At 40.9% G+C, this 21,840-nt stretch overlaps 1 protein-coding gene across 2 annotated transcripts in view; it reads right to left on the reverse strand.

Annotated features, from left to right (window-relative positions):
- Nucleotides 1-21,840, reverse strand: part of LOC103465836 (A disintegrin and metalloproteinase with thrombospondin motifs 20) — a 95,788-nt gene that overhangs the window by 56,616 nt on the left and 17,332 nt on the right. The window contains exons 4-11 of one of the 2 annotated variants that reach the window (XM_008411017.2): nucleotides 19,680-19,933; nucleotides 17,339-17,422; nucleotides 15,630-15,754; nucleotides 15,502-15,542; nucleotides 15,283-15,388; nucleotides 10,604-10,750; nucleotides 6,167-6,308; nucleotides 4,880-4,984 (exon numbers count right to left, since the gene is read on the reverse strand). In XM_008411017.2, the coding sequence (XP_008409239.1) occupies nucleotides 4,880-4,984; nucleotides 6,167-6,308; nucleotides 10,604-10,750; nucleotides 15,283-15,388; nucleotides 15,502-15,542; nucleotides 15,630-15,754; nucleotides 17,339-17,422; nucleotides 19,680-19,933 (1,004 nt within the window). Of the gene's footprint in view, nucleotides 1-4,879; nucleotides 4,985-6,166; nucleotides 6,309-10,603; nucleotides 10,751-15,282; nucleotides 15,389-15,501; nucleotides 15,543-15,629; nucleotides 15,755-17,338; nucleotides 17,423-19,679; nucleotides 19,934-21,840 lie in introns of those variants that run through there. The other variant, XM_017305348.1, reaches the window with a different exon arrangement.

The following is a 21,840-nucleotide window of genomic DNA, read 5'->3' on the forward strand; positions in this document are numbered from 1 at the left end:
GGGGGGGTTGAGGTGGTGGTGGGGTGGTGTCTGTATTTATAGACAACAAGTGATGGGATGCTCTCATTAGAGCGTGGCCCACTGAGTAAGATCACAGACACGCCGCCGAGAGGTCATGTGACCGCATTTCACACTCCAGCGCCCTGTGAAAGCAACAGAAAGGGAGCAGGTTCTGGAGGAAGGAGAAGAAAAGACCGTCGGAGATGAAAGAGGAGGAAAGAGGGCGAAAACTACAACTGAACTCTGACTGTGCCTGATGCCCCTTTGTAACTAAGCAGTGTACAAACAAACTGTTTTTCAGCCCTCTGTCGTTTAGAGGACATGCCTATGTCCTTCTATTTGGGCTTTGACCTCAATTACCCAATGCGGTCACAAATTCGTTTCATAACCCGTTGGGACAAAACCACTCTCCCCGGGCGACCACGGCTCAGGAGGTGAAGTCCATTCAGACGTGTTGCTTTTTATAACGGAGTGTGTAATCGCTTTGAATGACGCCACTGTATTGTTCTAGTATGGGCCGCAAAGATGATTTTGGACGAGGATCTGGGGAGTCGAGAGACAATTTCCGGTGTTATTGTAGTCCCCCCCCCCCCCTAATAGAGGCCAAAGTTGTAATCCTCCACATATCACACCAGAAGCCAACAAACTGACCCATACATGTAAAGTCTCAAACCTGAAAATGTCTTTTTTATTATTATTATTATTATTATTATTATTATTATTATTATTATTATTTTGTTTTAGAGAAAAAGGAATGGAGTGTCTACTGCATTATCCTTTGGTAAAATGCAAGCACAACTTCTTACAGCTTTGTTTCATCAATGCCTATTTGCCTGAAACTCCATTATAATGGTCGCATTAAAGGAGCGAATGACTAATAGCTGTCCTAGAGGCTCCTGCGACATGATGTTTAGACGGAGGCCCATGCTTGGAAAGTTTGAAATGATCCACACTCTCTAGTTTCAGATGAAGAACTGAAGAAGTGCTCAAAGCATGGAATATCGCTTTATAACCTAGCTGCGCTTTAAATGTCTTCTTAACTTTATCCCTGACCTGTCTGGTGTGCACGTTGATGTTCATGTTCCTGTTTGTCGAACAATGTTCTCGAACAAACCTCAATCAGATTAAAGCCCCTGTACTGATCTGTACTGCCAGATCTTCAGCCTTCAACTTAAAAGCTGCATCGAGTTTGAAGAAATGTCTCAGTCGTGCCTGCTGCTAGCATGTGCTTGTTCTAAATGAAAATGAGCGCTTTCTTCTTTGATTTCCAATTTTGACTTCCAATGATTCACTTCCTGCTAAAGAGCCCCCTAGTGGTTGAAGAAAAATCCACAGAAAAGCCGCATCGGGCTATAAGCCGCATGGTTGTATTTTCCTTCCACTTCACAACTATGCATTACTTTTGGTCTCTATCTATCAAATAGATCATCAATAAAACATACCAAAAGTTGTGGTTGTAACTGGTCAAAATGTAAACAATTCTGAATACCTTTTCTAGGTCAAGAAGGACAAAACATACCAGCAGAGTAATGCAAAAAAAAAAAAAATAGTCCAGACAGATGTATAGAACAAAGTGGCACAAAAGAACCAGGAAGACCCGTTTGAATGTGTTGGATTATCAGAGCGTGCAGGCCTCAGGACGAGAACAATCGCACTCGCAGACACACAGGCCCATCACACAATAACACCACATTAAAGAGCGCATGTATGGACAGGTGAGTGCTGGTGTAGGGTCTCTTTCAACCCGCGCTACTTCAAACACCACCTTGCATGAAGTTGAAACCGGGGCCTCAGCGCCGCAAACAAAGGTGGTGCCACAGCTGACACGAGCACAAAGAGAAGATAAATACGTAGAAGAAGGAAAAAATGGATGTGAAAGATTTTAAACTTTTTAAACATTTCCTGCTTCAAAGTTGCTTCGGTTTTCACTTTTAGATCAAATGGGGTTAAATTTTTTCTTAATTTTTTCTTATAAAAACGCAGGGAAGATAATTGTAGCTCTGTTTACGGTTCCGTACAACTTCATTAAAACCAAATAAATAATATGCTTATTATGCAACTTAAAATGTTAAGAAAAAATAAAAAGAATAAAGAAGGGGGGAAACAACAAAGCCCCCATAAAATAAGAGGCTTGCGTAGCTTTAACAACTATTCGTATCCCTCACAAAGAAGTGTAAAAAAATTGTTTTATTGGAGCAGTATGATGCCCTGCGACAAACTGGCGACCTGTCCAGGGTGTACCCTGCTTCTCGCCCGGTACGCTAGCTGGAGATGGGCACCAGCAACCCTCCCGACCCAACTGAGGGACAAGGGTGTACGAAAACGGATGGATGGATGGATGGATGGATGGATGGATGGATGGATGGATGGATGGATGGATGGATGGATGGATGGATGGATGGATGGATGGATGGATGGANGGATGGATGGATGGATGGATGGATGGATGGATGGATGGATGGATGGATGGATGGATGGATGGATGGATGGATGGATGGATGGATGGATGGATGGAGCAGCATAATTTCACGCTACACTACTAGAACGATCCTGTAATTTGATTAGAGAAAAAAAGATTGCTTTTTAATAATTTGTGTGTGCCATCCCTATTATCACTCCTGTGACACAAATGTAACCAAACTGTGACGTTTTAATTTATGCTTTCCCTTTTTAAGTGTCTAGAAACGTATTAATTAACACTCCATGACTCACCGGCTCCCCGAGAAACTTTCTTCAAATAAGAAACGTAAGAGAACATGTAATTTAAGTCAGATAGATGTTTGCGTATCTCATGAAAAGACTACAAAGAATAATTTGTAAGCCCAAACTTTCAACTGTGGAAGGACGAGGAAATCCCCACAACTTACGTTTGGAGAACCGCAGCAAAGAGGTTAAATCTTGAGGCTGCTAAGTGTTAAAGGGGCAGTGCTATGTGTTTTCCAGGCACATAAAGCCATTTCATAGCAATATCGAGTAACTATGTCAACTTCACTTGTTAAAAAGATGGTATACATATCTCAAACATGACTTAAAAGAAATTGTACTTTGTAATTTATAGCAAAATATAAATGTAATATTTATTTTCCATTGTGAAATCATCAACATTCTAGAGAAAAAAGTGGTGGACCCAAACATTTTAACATGTTTCACCTTGTATGCATCTCAATTACCTTTTTCTTTTACCTATAAACAGACTACAAAATTGCCACAAATCAAATGCATTTTTTTCCAGTTGTATGTTCCGGCTTTTTCTGACTCCCCTTGTCAATGTAAATGACATTGCTCATAAATTAACATTTATCCTTTACCCAGCAAAGGTGATCAGTTTAGTTTTCATTTGATCACAACACAAAAACATTTTATTTATAGTATTAGTGTGTAAGCTCTTTGCTTTTAATATAATTTCACCCGACAAACAAACAAACTACATAAACCGAGATGTGAAAAATAAAAAAAGTCCAGTTCTGTGATGTGCATTACCCTTTAACAAAACAAGTTTGCCCATTTAACTGAAACCAATCAGCAGCTGAAGATCATTCATCAGTAAGAACATCAATCCCAGTCAGCTCCGAAGAGGTTGAGAGGTTGTTTCTTCATATGGAAACCACTCAGGTCCACTAAACTCTCTGTTTCTCCCACATACAGAATGAGATGAGAACGGAGAATTCAGTCCAGGCACATTACTGTTTAGACTGGTTGTTGCAGTTGGATTAAGATGTCAGCCATCCCCCGTTAACTCCTCCTTGGTAACCTGGGCAGATCCAGGCCCTAACATGGCGAGGAGGGAGATGAAAGGATATGAAACGTAACGTGGGCTCAGAGCGCAAGACTCATAAAGGCCAAGAGGTTAAGAAGAGACGAGAGGAGTCCTTCCCTCTTCCTCTGACCTCCATGCACGCTCCAAATGCTAACACCAGCCCACCATGTGCAGAATCACTGATGTTACGTCCATCGTGAGACCGCTGGCTCACCCAATCACCTGCCTTTTAGAGAGGTCACAGGTTCAAAACAAGGTGGCTCAACTGTGAACAGCGGGCGGTATGGTCTTTTAAAACAATCCATCCTCCCTCCATCAGTGTGTCTTTCATTTCTCTCTCTCTCTCTCTCTTTTTTCTTTCACCCCAGCCCCGCCGCCTTCTACTTCTGGCTTTCCCATCCATGTACACTCAGAGAGCGACCCACCTACTCAGCTCTGATTAGCATACGGTCCCAGAGCGAGGAGAGCATGCGGGCTAAGGGCAGGTGAGGGGGACCCTTTAACAACACAGGATGGGAAAGCTTCAAGTTTCTAACTCTCATCATCCCCCGACTTCCCTTACATCGGTTTCTGCTACCAGAATGCAGGCGGTGGAGTAATGTATAATAAATTATTCCATTTTGTTGGTAGAAACAGAGAACCGGAGAGGTAGTTAGGAGTTTGAAACGTCTTTTCAAGGAAATTCTGGCATGCGTCAGCCCTGCAATTTGCTTGAAACGCAACCAGGCTCTCTTCGGTAAAGTAACAGAATGATTAACGACGAAAAGCATTTGAAACTTCGCCATCCCGCATCGGATCGTCCTGCGTTTTCGCTTATTCTGAGATACAGATGTTTTTCAATCAGTGTGCAAAAAAGGAAAGAAACTTCAGAAGTGAGGCCATTTTAAAAGTGTTCAAACCTCTTGAACTCTTTACATTTCTTTTTGAAAATTTAAATCTCAACAGGATTTGTATTGATAGATGTGAAGAGGAAGGAAAAAGTTGAAACTAATTCATCAATACTTTTTTTTTAATCACTGTATATCAACCTGTTTCAACTAAGCAAGAATTGTGGCGCAGCAGGCCATGCAGTGTGGCGTGTTTATTAAAACCTGCATGCTTCAAACATACAGAATGACTTACCATTCCATGACCGCACTCGGTCCCGTCGGCCAGGGGCATGTGTTGTGTGCGACAGCCTTTGTGGTCCCCCTCTGCACTCGTACACCATAACCTTTTGCACTGTTTCTGTGGTAAAAAAATAAAAAAGTTAACTGTATCAATAAAATCTGGATTGACAAGAGGGGAAAATCTCTACTACTGTGACAATTTTCTAAAACTTACAGATCTGATCTTGGAGCTTTTAGCACCTGATGAGTTTTGCTAGAGTTGTGGAAACACAGGACTTTATTTAGTGGTTTTGAGTATTAGGTTTCTGTTTGACTTTAGTGTGTTTTGGACTTTGGTGTTCATGTCCATTTTTTGCACTTAGTGGTGCTACTGCTTTACATTTTTCTGTGTTTCTCTGGATTTCTGTTTATTTTATTTTTGGTTATCTTTCCCTCTGTGGTTTTGTAACTCTTGATTGTTTTGTCAAATTTAATCTCAATCACAAGCCTGCCTTCCTCCTGTGTGCGTTTAGCCTCTCCATGAAGCTCAAAGAGGAGAAACTTCATCCTAAAGCTAAAGTTTGCATCCTAAAGTGCGAACTTTAGCTTACTCAAAATTATGTATTATTATTTATTAATTCCACCAAATACAAATTTTAAGTACAATCACCTTCAACATGGTTAAATCCCACTCAGAATATGCATCGAGATCTGTGTTCAAAATGAAACGGCCTGCAGAGTCTACAAAGGAGAAATCATAAATATTCCTATTCCATCACTCCTGTGAGAAAATCTCCTATTGAATTTGTGATTGTTTAAAATCGTTGTAATGTCTCTGCCTGTTATTGCTTCTCAACGAATAACAATTATCTTCTCTGGTGCTCATTGTGACGTCAGTCATCAGTTCTCTTTGTCTCTTTGAAATATCAGTTTTCTTTCTTGTAATGCCTCGTAAACTCCATCTGTCACAATTGCTTTAGAGTGAAAGAAGAAATTAATTGCTGTAAGTACACAGTTAAACCCGTCTTTTGTCATACCCCTGGGGGAGAAAGTCCACTTGATAAATGAACCGTGTATAAAGAATTTTTGACAAAAATGTAAATAAAACAATTTCTTTTCCCCCTCTTCATGTAGACATTCTTTTTACATCGTTTAGTAAAAAGACGAGACAAGGGAAAATGAGTCGTCAGAAACGTTGCTGAATGGAAGTTATCTAAAATTTAAACCTGCCCAGAATCACATGTATAACTTGGGCTTAATTTTACTCCTTCTGATGTCCTCATCGATTTTTAAAAATGTTTTTTTATATACGTCGACTTACCATATAGGGGCAAATTTGGGAGCCAGGCCCAAACATCAGCTCGCACTGTTTGTTGGCGTTGTATATCTGGCCAGGCAGGAGTGTGGGAAGCTCATACGTTCTGCCGACGGGCTCATCCAGCAGGCACTCCCCGTATCCAGTGCTGACAGACGAAAAAAAGTGTGTATCAAAGAAAATGAAACAGAAAAGCACTAAGCCTCACCATAGTTACCACGAAATGTACACTCACTGGGCAATTTCAAGGTAATACAGTATTTCATGAGCCTAAAAAGGTTGAACATCTCAGTGTCATCTCTGTCATAAAGGCAAAGTAAACATGTCTGTGGGTGGTCTGGACGGCTACCTAAAGAGACTAACTCCTTGGAGTCTGTTGGTAAATATTGTCTCTATTAATATATGACATCACTTAGAAAACTGGGTCAAAACGGACTTTGGCAGCAGAATGAACAGGATCCTAAAGGCATTTTTTTTTAAGCTGAAACCTGCCAACTACAGTCATTTAGAATCCCAAAGCAACTTGACACAAGTTAAATCAATTTGTGAATATTTCTGTATAATAACGGATTGTACTGTAAAGCAGCTCCACCCTGAGCCACAAGGTTAGGAACAAAGAGACGACAAAAGCACAGCTGGACCGAACGTATGCGCGCCAGGCAGCCTGCATGTAAAGCCATCAGCCTTCGCGGCCGTGAAAAGGCTCCCATCAAACATGTCGGCAAAGTGAGCCGAGCCACAAAGGACCTCTTCTTTTTTTTTTTTTTTTTTTTTTTWYTTTTGGGGGGGGAAAAAAAAAAAAAAAAAAAGAGGAAACTCTCCGATGAGACGTGAATAGATGTGTAATTACACAACATGTCTGCACTGCTCTGACAATCTCATCCTGGATTGAGCGGCTAAAACACCTGCTCCACAAAGCAACCAGCTGATGTGACAGGCCAATAATTATACGGGATTATCCGGGGTTACAGTCACTTTGTTTCTTTGCCCTTTCATTTCCAGCAGCGAGGTATGACACTGCGGCGTGCGAAGCCTGCCAGCAGCAGGAGCGGCTCTCTATACGAAGAGGACAGCGGCGGCGAAACGTACCGTTAATGGAAAATAAAGGGCAGCTTGTTGAAGACCCACGCAGGCCTTTCCATATCGGAGCGTCTTTCAGCGGCTAATCATCTGAGTGTCCTGACCCATGTGATTATTACAACCAGGACCATCGGAGACAGAAGGGGTCATTGTGATCGTTTTTCAAGGGAAATATAAACATTTTTTTTCTTTTAAGAAATCTCTGTTTCTGAGACTTCAGTCTTAGTTCATTTACGAAATTGCATAGAGACTCCAAGTGTCCGTCACATGAAGCTAAACGGCAGCAGGTCGTGCGTACGAGTAAAAACAAAGATGCACCAAAAAAATAAAAATTGGTAGAAACCAGCTGGATAGAAAATAAAACAAAAATTGTGATCTTTTTATTTTTCTAGGTCAGAGCATGTGCCATACTTGAGCACTATCAACTTGTACTATAACACTCTTCGTTGCGGATGCTGCTACTGAATGAAGAAGACATAAAAGCACAAAAGCTGCTTTAATGAAACTATTTTCCAGATCGGAACATAAGCTGTTTATTTAGTCTGCTACAGCAGAGAGATACACTTTGTAGGCCACTGATCATTTTCCTCGGCCGCTAGCTTATAACATTTGCTGTTTTGGTCATTTTATACCAAATGTTTTGAAAACTAGCTACAGTATATGCAGTAGCTAGGTGGGCAACAGTCTGAGATTGATGGCTTAAATCAACAAACACAGAGCCAGAAAATTAACAAACAGCTTCATTATTTTTGATGTGGCCCCTTAGTAGTGCTGAGATACAGCAGAGACACTTTTCATCCACTTCCAGGTGTGAGAACCCGACACACGTGATTACAGCGTAAGCGAGACAAAGAGAGGGAGAAGAGGAATCCTTTGGCCTGTGAGGAGAAAATGTTGAATAGGTAGAGAAGACCAGAGTTGAATTGGCTCTTTATTGCCAAAACACTGATGCACTTGACCAGGTCAGCCCGCTGAGCAGAAGTGGTACTGTAGTAGAAATGATGGGAGGAATCCATGTTCCCTTATTGTTGGGTTGAGAAAAACCCAGCGGGCTTTTCCCACCATACGGGGCAGCTTCTCTCTGTTCGTACCTACATTTTACACTTTACTGCAATATCGGAAAAAAAATTTGAATAGTTAGAATGTGCGCTTCATGTAAGATTAAAAGTATCCTTTGATCAGGTGTTAAATATACTTTTTGGTGTTTTCTTATTGGTCTGATGTAATATTGTAATCTTAAGCATTGCTGGATGTGCAAAACCCTCATAAACAACACAGATAAAAATGTGAAAACACCAATATGCGTCTAATAATTTATAAACCGTGTTTCCCTTAGTGAGTTGTGGTTCTGAAATACATGATAATATTCCAATTCATCGAATATGACTGCATGCAGTGCATCTGGAAACTATTCACACTGCTTTTCACGTTTTGTAGTACCACAGTCGAAATCACGTAAATGTGACTTCTTTGTTTTCTAATTTCAATAAATTTGCAAAAAAATAAATAAATCTCAAAAACCTTCTTCTACATTGCTTTTAAGTGTACATTTGTTTGCAGAATTTTTGGGAAAGATAAAAAAAAGTTATACAATTTGGAATAAGGCTCTAACACAACAAAATGTGGAAAAAGTGAAGTGCTGTGAATACCTTCTTGATGCACTGTTTGTGTTTTTCTTTTCCTGAAACACTTTTATAACGCACCAGAAATGGAAAGAAAAAAGTAAGAAACATTAAAAAGGGATTCGCCTTCACTTTTTTTGGCTGACTGCTCAATGCTAAGGTCATCGCTGACTGGAAACTATGCAAAGCGCGACTCCAAGTGAGGCAGCGCCGAACTGGTCCGGTCTGTGCACTGAAGATGCATCTGTTCAACCAGAAATAAGGCTGTTCTTTGTGAGAACGGGCCTCCGCAATTACCAGTGGAAAAGCAAGGGAGGATGGATGAAAGGGTCATGTTGAGGGAGGATCTTACAACAACTGGCATTTCCCATTTGAAAGGGGAAGTCCTTTTTAGCGGGATCGCTGACCACGCTGCAGGCGAGGAGTGACCGAGCGGGAGGCTAGCGAGAGCCCAACGTCCCGTCTGAGTGAAGAGATGGCTGAAGGAGTAGATTTATGTCTCAGGTCAGCTGAGGCAGAACTCCTGCCCCCCGATTCCCCCAGATTCAAACAGGAAATACTCTTTCAACACCAGGCAATAACAACTCCGCACGGTTTATATTGCGCCGACCTGTCTTTAAAGTTCTGACGGAGACATAGGACCTATTTGTGTTGTGGGCTACGTCACGAGAGAAGCTGCTGCCAAAAGAGTGAAGAATGGTGCTCTTTCTGCTTCCTGAGAAAACCGGTGCTTTGAAAAATACTTCATACCCCTGAACGTTGTCCCGTTTTTTTGTTGTTGTTTTTCATGTTACCACCGTAATTGTCCGTGTGTTTCATTAAGATTTTACGCAACAGCTATTAGTTAATTAATATCAAATTTTTCCATGGAAATGTGAATGGGACCGTTTCCCAGCTGGTGTTAAAGGAAAGTCTCCCCGCAGCATGATGCTCCCACTGCCATGTTTTACCATGCAGGCCGAYAACCTCAACTCTGGTTTGGTCTGATTGGAGCAACTTGGCTTACAGGTTTCTCYGTGTCGCCCCCGTGACTTGTGGGAAAGTTTACATGGAGCGTCTTAAGCCTTTCTTTAAACAGGGGCTTTCTTCAGAGCACTGTGAGGATTCCTAGGCTTTTGATGTTTTATAACCGAGCCTCGCTTTAAACTTCTCCACTTTATCTCTGCCTACGTCTGCTGGGCTCGTTGTTCTTCGGGATGCAGTTCGTACACCACAGATCTCAAACAAACCTCTGAACAGCTGTATTTAAACTGTTWAAATCAAACACAGATGGGCTTTTTTTTTTTCTTAAATAATTAGGTGATTTCTGAAGGAACTTGGCTGCAGTGGGGGGAGTTTTCTAGTGGTTCTTATCAGAGCAAAAAAAAAAAAAAAAAGAGAGCACAATGCAAACCCACATTAAAGTTTCAGAATTGGTCTATAACAGCAGGTTGAAACTCTTGTGGAACAGTGTATTCATAAAACTCCCATGAACAAAACTGTTAAAATATGAACAAACTGCTGTCTGCATTTGATCACCTGCTTCATTTTGAACATGTTTGCACATTGATGTAATTTGGCAGTATACAGACAAAAACAGCTTTGTTAGAATAATGTTATCTTGCTACGTGTCCCTTCATTGTCTAAAGGGCCCCGGACCGTGAGATTGACAAACGTGATCTATAAGATCCAGATAGAATAAATGAGGTTTGTTGAGAGCAAAAAACCCCCCCAAAAAAGCAGAGAAGCCAAATGCACCCACTCAAGAAACTCTGTGATGTATTTGCGGCTGCACTTGGACCACGACCACGGGTTGGTGTCGTAGTTGAGGGTGGGAGCCATGACGTGATACTGGTGCTTCATGCCCGCCTCTCTGCACTTGGGATTGTCRTCATGAGGCATGTTGAACCTGAAGCACAGAGCAGGGAAAGCAGGGATTAGAAACACGTCTCAAAGGTCTCGTTGAAACTAGAGCGATCYGTTTATCAGGAGAGATACTGTTACCATGCAGCTCACACACCTTTTCTCCTGTTTTGTTTTGAGGGTTTTTCCCCACAAATAAACCTTCTTACTTTCCTTTCCTAAACATTTAAAACTTTTTTACTTCTTGCCTCTTTAGTGCAACTTTAACTGGCCAGTAGGGGGAGCTACTTTTAATGCAAACTGTCACTTTGCATCGATCAGGATCGATTAACGTCACTACGCTGGTGAGAACCACCTCCAGCTCACCCYTCGGAGGCCAAAGCTCACCACCTCACATTCTCAAAGGGCTTAAAAGCAGGGAAGAGGCAGGAACACACAGACGCACTACGGACCGAAGATCTGTCTTATCCTGCAGTTTTCCCCACAACCCAGGAGCACTCAGAGAGAGCGACATACTTATATTTATACACACAGGAATCCATGCAGCTGTATGATGTCTCGCATGTTTACAACAGGATGTGGGCCAGCGAACGTACAGTACGGACTCTGGTTCTGTCGCTGAGGGTCACACGGCCACGAAAACAAGATCCAGCTCGACTGGCATGAGGCCCACCCTGCAGGGGCCGAAGGCCTGAGGGCAAACGCCCAACAAACTATTAAGCTTCCGGCACAGTCAGCTCTGCGCACGCAAACGGGGCTGCTGCTGGAAAACACTAACAAAATCATACCTGCCCTGAACGGGAGCAGCAGGTAAACTCCAGCGATTAAAGATAATGAATATTTCCTGGTATCAACAACAAGAGGATAACGAATAAAGTTTTTTAATCCTTTTATCATATTGTGTCATGTTATAACCAGCTGGGCCTTTTGAAGTCATGGATACGTTTTGATTTATCTGTTCTAGGGCTGGGYGATGTGGCTTGAAAATGAAATCTCTGAATTTTGCAAACCAGGTCTGATTTCAGTGTTTAATAACTTTTTTGTTCTCTTTTTTGTTTGTTTTTTTCTTAAAAAGCACACAACGATGTCTTCAAAAAGTGGCTTTTATTTCAATCATCTGTTCTGTGAGATGTGCGACAAAGAATCAGGCTTATCAATCTATAAGAATTAGGTTGTTTGTTTGTTTTTTTGAGAATATAGTCATAAAATTAGCAGAATAAAAATGCAATTTTACCAGAAGAAAATCTTAAAATCATGAGAAAAAAAGTAATAATGGAAAGGAAGYTTTGATAGAGTTGTTGTGATCTGATGTGACAAGTACAGTCCTCGAAATAGACTCGGCCGTTTGAACGATCATTTCAAAGTCCTGCTACTGATGATAATAATAATTTCATGTTGATGTATTAAAAGGTTACATATTTCCTTCTTTGTAAAACTTATACCAAAGTAAATAACTTCACAAGATGCTCAGCATTCCTCATTTTCATTTTTTATTATTTTCCATGTAGGAGTTTTCATAAAACTTTATTCTCGCATTATTTTGACTCTAATGTAATACAACTTTATTTATGCATTATTACAGCTGTGTTCTGGTAATATTATTACTTTGTTTTCGTATTATTCCGGCTTTATTGTTGTACAACTTTAGCTCTTGTAACATGACTTTATTCTCGTAATTAAAAAAAAAAAAAACATACACAACTTTGTGTTTCAATACTTTTGCACTATGTGTTGATAATCTCCAGTCAAATTTCCTCCTTTTCATAAAACGTGATGAAGTGATTTAAGGGCGTTTAGGTGACGCGTCTGACTCGTAAAATRACTACAAGAGCTGAAAACCGTGACATGGCAGGCTTTTAGTCTAATTCGACCGTAAATCACACGGTTTTACGGCAATATCAATAAAGGGCAAAAATTCTGTTCACGGCATCCACAAAGTCACAATTTAATCCGGAGCTCTTCACAAWGTAAACCCATTATTCCAAATCCCATAATGCGGTTTTATTAGACGAATGCTCCGCATGAAAGAAAACACGTTTCTCTAATTAAATGACTTCGAGCAGCCGAGACATGGATCCGTGAAACGAGAGAGCGTGTGTTGTTGATGGCTTCATGAGCCCTGCAAAAGCAGCTTTTTTCACAGCACAACCACTAAATGTATTGCATTTCATTTAGGCTTTCTATGAAAAATGGTCATATTGATGTGCATAACTGTGACGTGAACAAACGTATTGCATCAAGCGTAGCATGCAGCCCCCTTTATGCAATCCATACAGTGCCTATAACGCCACGGCTATGATGGAACGATTTGATTTAACACATATTCATATGTTAGAATGGTCCAGTCAAAGTCAAACCCTGAATCTAGTTGGGAAAATGTGTGATTGTTCCATCCAGTCTGACTAATATGGAAATATCCAACAAAGATGAAGTTGTAGATAAAAGAAATATCTTGATTTGTGTTTAAAGTGATTACCTACATCACTTTTTAAGTACCTATCAAGTGATGCCAGTCAAATCCCCACGATGGCTATTAGTGATCCCGTCCATTAGGCTGAGCCTCACTCTAATCTGCAGCGCTCTCAGGCGACTCCCTCCACCCCACGCCGGCTTTTCCCGGTGCGCTGAACGCACCGGAGGGCTCATACCACCATCAACTCTCAGCGAGAGTCGGAGCCAACTGGGCCTCCAGCTGCTTGAACTTTAGCATAAACAGATCCACATGAGTTGCGAGCAAAAAAAAAAAAAAGAGGGGAGGGGAGGGAGCGAGACCCTTCCATCTGCTGTTACTCTGGCTCAATCGCTCCACTGGAAGAATGTGTGAGCGTGACAGAGGAGGTAGAGAAGAATATCTGCCATTCTCGAGCCGCGACTCACACACTGACACTGGTCCTTTTCACTATCCGGAGCCAGACAAGAAAGAAAATCTCTCCTTTATTTTCCTGATTACACTCTGCAAAGTAGGTGGGCAGGAAGAGACAAAAGGAGAAAAAAAAAAAAAGAAAAGAGAAAACTTGGCAAAGGGGCAAGCTTCGCAGGGATGGAAAATCACCTATGAATTAAGCTCCTCGTCTAAGAAAGAAGTAGAAAATAACGCTTCTCAGATTGCACCTTATTAAGATCACCTGAAACCAGAACCGTAAGAGTGCGGAGGCAAAACGTGATTTTTTTTTTTTTTTTACCGGGATCCGCGACCTCAGAGGAATGTTTGAAATAAACAGCACTCCACTCTGGAGATAAGGTCATGTGTTTTGACTCGGCCATTTTGAGACGGATAATTTATACAGGTCGTTTTCTAACGTGACACACGTGTCAGTGTTTTGCTTGTTGTGGAAACAGCATCTCAGCCAGWCGCGCACGTCGTGACACCGCCGCTGTCACTCCGCGTCAGACGACTCGCTCACGATGGCGCTGCGACGTCCACGTGTTGTTCCGTGTGTCTTTGGGAGCGATAAGTAAAGGGAGGACGGCTTGTGTAGTGAGAACCCAATACGCAGCCTTGTGCTCGCTCTATGTCCGTAGCAATCGTTAGCGCTTCTACTCGGCAGAAAACAGGGAAAACATTACAAAACTGTGGCAAATGCAATGCATGTGCAATGCAAAAACACAAAATCTTACCAAGTATTTTAAGTCCAAGATATTTTAGTGCAAATATCTTGACGTAAGGCAAAGCTAACTTACAGGGCRCCCAGCTTGTTTTAAGTCAATAATTCCTTAATTTTTGATGGAATAATCTGCCAGTGGAAGCAGGCATTAAAAATTCACTTARAAGCTTTTACATTTTCATCAATACTAAAAAATTATTGACTTAAAACAAGCTCCTATATGTTGCTAAAAAGTGTCCTGTAACTTAGTTTTGCTTATTTCAAGTGTACTAAAATATTTGCAATAGAAACTGAGCCAAACAATACTTGTAAGGCTTTGTTGTTGTTGTTTTTTTTGCAATAAATAAAGATAAATAAAAAAAAAAGGAGAATGTAACCCAAGTGTATTTACAAATCATTAGTAAATAAGTCCACAAGTGTAAAAACACAGGGTGTAGTGGCATGTAGCAGAAACTGGATTTTATTTAGGTGACATCAAAGTAAATGGGGCTGAATACAAATGCATGCCCCTTAGTTTAGAGTTTTGCTTGTAAAAAGAAATGTCTCAAACACATTTTTTTTTCACTTCAATTGTGTGATCGGTTGTGCCAGTCTTTCGCTTAAAGCACACTAAAGTTTGTCGCATTATGACAAAATGTGAATATTCTTGCAAGGCACTGCAGGGGTGTTTTCAATCATATCCACACTAAAATCCATCTAACCTTGCCATTGTCAAGGTAAAGCTCCCAGCATCAACTTGATCTGTATTATAAAGTATTGCAGGCCCGCGTGTTATTAGGAGACTTTTTTTTTTTTTACTTTATTATGTTTTGCACCTGTGGCTTCTGCACCCTGCATCTCTTTATAAGGGAGCTTTTGTTGTCAAGGTAGTCTGCAAGGGGTGAGACGGGGTGTGCACACGTGCACTGCGAGTGTGTGTGCGTGTGTGGTTAGAGGTGAAAGAGGTTGCTTCAGGCTCTAAGCCGCAACTTACACATGGCCCAGCTCATGAGCGATGGTGAAGGAGGCACTAATTCCGTTTTCTTCACTGATGGAGCAGCTGCGGAACGGATCGCACATGGTGCCGAGCTCTGCAAGTCCTACACACAAAGACACACACGCACACACACACACACATACAGAAACTCACAAAATTGCAACTATTTGGGGGAAAATGCTTAGCTGTTTAAAAAAAAAAAATTGTGAAGTTTACCTAACGTGTCACATTTATCTTTTGCACGGCAGATGTCCTCCCTGGAGAGAGAAGAGAAATCATTTTCTCACGGGTGCGCTCGCTTGAAGAAGTTGGCATCGTTGTAAAGAAYGGCGCTCAAAACGCACCTGGTGATGAGGAGCGCAGTGTCGTGGTGAGAAGGATGGCTGTCGTCCTGGATGTTCTGGCTCTGCTGCCAGACGCAGAAGTTGTGGAGAGTGGTGGCAGCGTTGAAGCTYACTGTGGGTCCTTCCTGCAGGGGTCAACACATGTACCAATGATGCCAGATTTAGTTAATTAAAGAGATGGAGTCGGTTTATTTTATGTGCGCGTCCGTTAAGAGACTGGAAGTAGTTCCTATATTATCTGAAGTCTTTGACTAGACCTGGAGAGACCACAGCTCATCTCAAGTGTCAGCAAATTAATTTATAAGCCCTCAAACGTCCCTCCTGTTTGCATTAGACGGTCCTTTACAAGGAAGTAAATGATTTTCTTCTGCACAGTATGTAGCTGTTTGGAGGCAGTCCGCCACCAAAGATCATCCTGTGTGAAAAACACACCGAAAATGAAAAATATCTCTGAAAAGAAACTATCTGCTATTAAAAGTAAAGTGGAGTAAAACTTAATAAASTATAACTCACATGAGAAGCAACCGTGCATACGCTCACATCTAAGAACAATTTAAAATATTCAATTGGCCTGAGAGTTATGTTTTAGATTGGACAGCGGGAAGAAGCCGCAAAAGAGTACCCAGAGAGAACCCACGCATGAACATGCAAACTCCATCCAGAAAGGTCGGGTTTCAAACCCAGAACCTTCTTGCTGAAAGATTTGCAAAAGTCTTTATGTGGACATATCTAGAATCTTAATAATCTACTACAATGGGTTTTCTATCTTACTTCTTAAGACTGTAGAAGTCTGTTTTATGTTAAATGAAAATCCTAGTAGAAAGATCTACTGTAGTTAAGACTAAAACCTCTTAGGAGTGCCTCAACTAAAAAAACAAAAACAAATTGGCCCTTAAAGTTTTTGCAGAATAAAGCAGGTTCTCCTAAATGAATGCCACAGGTGATTTTGTCTCGTTCAATCAATAAAATCAAATCAATCAGATTTGATCTGGATAGCACATTTCAGCAGCAAGGCATTTCAAAGTGCTTTACATCACGAAAACACAATAAACACAAAGTCATGCAGCACARAATCAACAATCAAAACATTACATTCAGTCAAGAGCCGTTGTTAAATTCGTAATTGTTTATGTTTCAAAGGCAAACAGCGGAGTTTTTAGTCTAAATTTAAAGGAACTCACTGTTTCAGCAGTTTTGCAGTTTTCTAGAAGCTTGTTCTAGAAAGCTGGAGAAAAAAGGAGAAGAAGCTGAATACTGCTTCTCCATGTTTGGTTCTGGTTCTGGGGATGCAGAGCAGAACCAGAACCAGTGGTGCTAAGCCGTTCAGTGATTTATAATATTTTATAGTCTATTCTCTGGGCTCCAGGAACTTTAAAGCTGGCATGATGTGCTCCATCTTCCTAGTTTTARTGAGAATTCTTCCACCTTCCTTATCTTATTAAGCGCCTCTCTGTACATTCATGCATGTTTTCAAAATCGATAAAAGTTCAGAATGCRTCTCCTGCAGGCGCTTCACCACAGTGTCGCCTGTTCTCCAAGGAGACCTCTCACGAGATGTGAGAATGACAAGGAAGGCGGAGAGTCATTTCAAGCAGGTTCCTTGGGGAAAAAAAAAAAAAAAAAACTCCAAACCACAAACACCTGCGATGATGTCAGCCATATACCGAAGACCCCGCATATAGGGAGCATTGAGGGCTGGTTGTACTCACCTGCTCATTGTGGATGATGACTAGCTTGACGATCATGATGTTAATGAGGTTCCCTACACTGGGGTCCCTGTACACCGCTGCTACCTGTAACACAGACGAAACACGCAGACAAAAAAAATGTGGACGAAATCTCCACTAACCTGCCCCCGGAACGCAGTATGTCATGTTTAGAATGAGGGATGGAGAAAAAACAAAAACAACTTTTGCGGGTCTTTTTTGATTTTTTTGCCAACTATTCTTTTGGCTTGATTTGGTTAATGGCAGCAAAAATGCCTCTTCACTTTAAGATTAACAGGCAAGATATCTCGTCCCTCTCCTGCTGTTCTCGAGCGGCCCTGCCACGGTCGGCCAGCCGTCTCCTGAGGCTGTGTCCGGCCTCATGACAGGAACTCATTAGTCCACCATAAACATTTAGCTTGTCTTAGCCTGGGGGGAGGCAAAATGTGGCCTCGGCCTACACACTGGGAGCTTGTCTTTGCAAGCTCTTGCTTTAAGAGTGACATATGAGATGTTGGTCCATTTCCTCTCGCTCCAGTGCGTGTTGTTATGTGAAGGTACTGCGGCCTGCAGGATCTTTGATAAGGCAGTAACTAAACACAGATGCAAATGTACTAAGAAGCATTTTTTTTAAAAATGTTAAAAAAAAGGCTGCAGATAAATGTTTTCTAAGCGTTTTAAAAGCTAAATATCGTTCTATCACAGAGTACATGTACAGTTTCGGTCCCACGTTTGCTTACACCTGTTTTCGACGTGAATATGGAGGGACACACACTGACAAGACAAATGGGCTCTTGGAAACGGTTTAAGGCAGAAGGGAAAAAAAATGTTGTTTGTTTGGAACCGAAAAACCGAAATGTGCTTTTGAAAACTTATCAGTTTTTATGAGCATCTGTAACGTAAAATTAGCTTGTTCTGCAGTTAAAGTGACGTCGTTTTACTCATACTTCGAGGTTTTAGATAACAGAAAATTAAACTTTGGAAAAATAAGCATGAATTTATCTGGTTAGCAGAAATTCCTGTAAATGTAGCTAATCAATGGGGGAAGTGGCTGGTTTGGAGACTGAGGACAAAAAGAAACAAAACTATAGTTTGTTATTTCTAGGTGACACAGTTCTAGAAATTACATTGAGATATTGCTATAAAAATGCAAAAAACCCACTAAAACTTAAAACTAGCCTTTTTTTTTTATTGCCTCTATATTTATGAACGATGCTTTCTGTGCATTTTTGGTCAAAGGTATTTAGAGTTATGTTTAAAATAACAAAACTATTTCTGCTCAAAGAAAAGCAAATTCATATATATTGTTTTAAGGTTTTCACATCAGACTGACTCACTACTTAGACCTGTGCAACAAAAAATTAGCACATCKGCATTTATCGCTGACCGTACTCTGTTTAACAACAACACAACATTGACAATCATTGCTCTCGCGTAGRTTAATAAGTTCTTTAAATCTACTGTTAATGAAACCAGAGAGCGGTGGCAGAGGGAACATTCAGTCCAGTCCATCTACCTATCCCGTTTCACACCGTTTGACTGAGACGTTTAATAATTCTGTGAGTAGATTAGCTGTTAGACGACTTCGGGACTCACAAAAGGTCCGGCGGCCGAGTCGGAGCAGGCCCAGTTAACCAGGCCGCTGTGGTTTTGGTTGCATTGAGCCGAAGCCGCCACAAGGTTTGCAACCAAGATTTATAACTGTAAAACTCTGAAGCTTTAAACACTGAGTGTAAATACAAACAAAAATCTGTTTATATTTTTTACCCCTTAGAAATAGTATTTAGTTACGGAGKTTTTTTTTATTATTTTGCTCTGGATATCTCTGTGCTTTTATCGTTTTTTTGGCACACTTTGCCATGTGGTTAGATTTGCCAGGTTGTTTTGGGGGCTAACCCACCAGCTGTWGCACTGTTTAGTGTCCAATCTGGGRATATGGAATTCAAAATGTTTTKTTTTTTTTTATCAAGAACCAACTGAATAGATTCACAACACAGAAATTTAAGTTCAGCACAATTGCAGAACTGCTATTATATTTACAAAAATATGTTTAGATGTGTGAGCAATAAACAACCAGCAATCACTTAATAGATTGCAGCAAAAAGAGAAAARAAATGAGATGCAGTTTGTGTTTACATTACATTCTGTAAAGCTCTTGTTCCGTGTACAGAATCTGGTTCTCAAAACCAGGATCAAGAGTGTAAAACTGCAACAATCAATGGCTCCTGAGATTGGTTATAGTAAAAAAATGGACTTCAAGATGTTAAATTATGCAAATGTAAATAAAATAAATAAATATCCAAACAAAATAAAAAGATAGTTTTAGAAGCATTATTTTACTTACTACTGACATGATTGTTAAGATGTAGTGCTCCAGGTTGCGTCCATGGTGACGGGCCATTTTGGCGTCCGCCGTCACCATCAGCTCAACGTAGCGAGGGTAGGAGAGGAAGCGCTTGCGTCGCCGCGGGGTGGTCGTGCCGTCGCGCCTGGTGCCGTTTTCATTAATGTGATGCTGGTCGATTGTGGCTGTCAGAGAATCCAGCTCCTCGGCCATGTTCCCTCTGCTCTCAAATGAGGCCGACCTCTTGGAGTTTCCTGTTTTAACGAGAAAGAAAAAAAAGAATCGCAATATTTTTGGAAATCCAGACGATCATAAAAATCAACTAATGTGCAATATGACCGATGGTTTCAAAGTGAAACATATTTTTCAAAATTTACTTGTATGGCATCTAAACATACAAGACATTTATGTCAAGAATATTTGAGCAAGACATTTTCTGTAAAAATGTGATTAAAATGAATGTAAAAAAAAAAATTTTTATTAATTAATTTAAAAAATGGTTATCCTCAAATTAATTCACACTTAAAACGGCCAATATCAAACAACGTCGTATCGAAGAAGTGGATCATTGTTCAGCACGTTGAAGGAGTTTGGATTGTTTAAACCTCAGACATTTAGTTTGTTGTGCTCCTGATAATTGAAATGAAAGCAAAAGCCGAGTGTTTGTCAAGAAGAATGTAGACCAAGACAAGAAATGTAGAAATAATTCATGTCAGATGTGAAGCACAGAGCTGGAAGTGTCATGGTGACCAGAACACCATCAGAGAATCCACCATCAATTAAACTGTGTTGGAGAGGATTTTTGGGAAAAATCTGAGAGCATCTGCAAAAAAGAAAACAAACAAACAAAAACAGATGTTAGACCCTAAAATATGATAATGGCTCATCCATTTTCTTTACACCCTTRTCCCTTAATGGGGTTGGGAGGTGCTGGTGCCTATCTGCAGCTAACGTTCCGGGCGAGAGGTGGGGAAGAGGCACACACACACACTCACACCTAGGGACAATTTGGAGAGGCCAATTAACCTGACAGTCATGTTTTTGGACTGTGGGAGGAAACCGGAGTACCTGGAGAAAACCCACACATGCACAGGCAGAACATGCAAACTCCATGCAGAAGGGCCGGGGCCGGGAATTGAACCAAGAACCTTCTTGCTGCRAGGTAACAGCTCTACCAACTGCGCCACTGTGTAGCCCTATGATAATGGCCCAAACCCAAAACATCCCAGGCAGAATCAAAGCTCAGGTATTGATCTAAGACTGACTGCACATGCTAAAAAAAACATTAAGCGTCTCAAAGCTGAAACTGAGAAGTGGAATTAAAGTTCATATAATGATTGTGTTATATGAGTGTGCAGCAGTTTTACCAGAAGACTGCAGTCCCTGCTTAACCTTACCATGAGCCTGGACAGTCGTCTCTGTGAAATGATGGCATAAAAAAAATAAATAAATAAAAAAAATAATGAAAAAAACATTGCACTGAAAGGAATAAATCAAATATATTTAGCCCCAGACTGCAACAATTTTATTTGCAAGCGCTGAGATGAATGCCTTCAGCAGCAGCCTCCCAACCAGAATGACAGCCGAATGCCGCGCAAATTCAGCAGGCGCAGTTCTTTCAGCTGAACTGCACGTGTTGAGCTGGCTCCCAGCAAGAGATTCCTTCACCGTGACAGGGTGAAGTTAAAAGAGGGAGGCAGGGGTAGACGAAAAGCGTAGGCAGGTTTTTTTTTTTCATTGGAAGGAAGGAAGAGGAAAACTTGGAAAGTTTCAAGCGGATTTAATTACACATTCATGAGACCGAAAGAGCTTAGTAAGATACTTCTAAAGAGCCAGAAGCAGTACTAAAAAAAACAAAACAGATAAGCCCACTCCAAAAGCCAAAGGACTGCAGGAGATATAAGTTATTAGCTCAAAACTGCATTTTAAGGCAAAACAAGAGAACAGATCCATAAAAAAGAAAAAACAATTTACTTTTGCAGTGAATCACCACATCATGTTACAAGACATCCAGCTGTCTCTAAGCTCCAGGGAGACTAATCTAATTTCCCGACAGGAAATGCAACATGAGGGTCTGTCAAACTAAAGTACAATGAAAGGTTGTCAGATTTCAACATAATTCAGAGATGAAAGCACAATTTCACCTTATTTAGTTGCACGT

The sequence above is a fragment of the Poecilia reticulata genome, linkage group LG6, assembly GCF_000633615.1.
Source record: "Poecilia reticulata strain Guanapo linkage group LG6, Guppy_female_1.0+MT, whole genome shotgun sequence".
Taxonomy (NCBI): domain Eukaryota; kingdom Metazoa; phylum Chordata; class Actinopteri; order Cyprinodontiformes; family Poeciliidae; genus Poecilia; species Poecilia reticulata.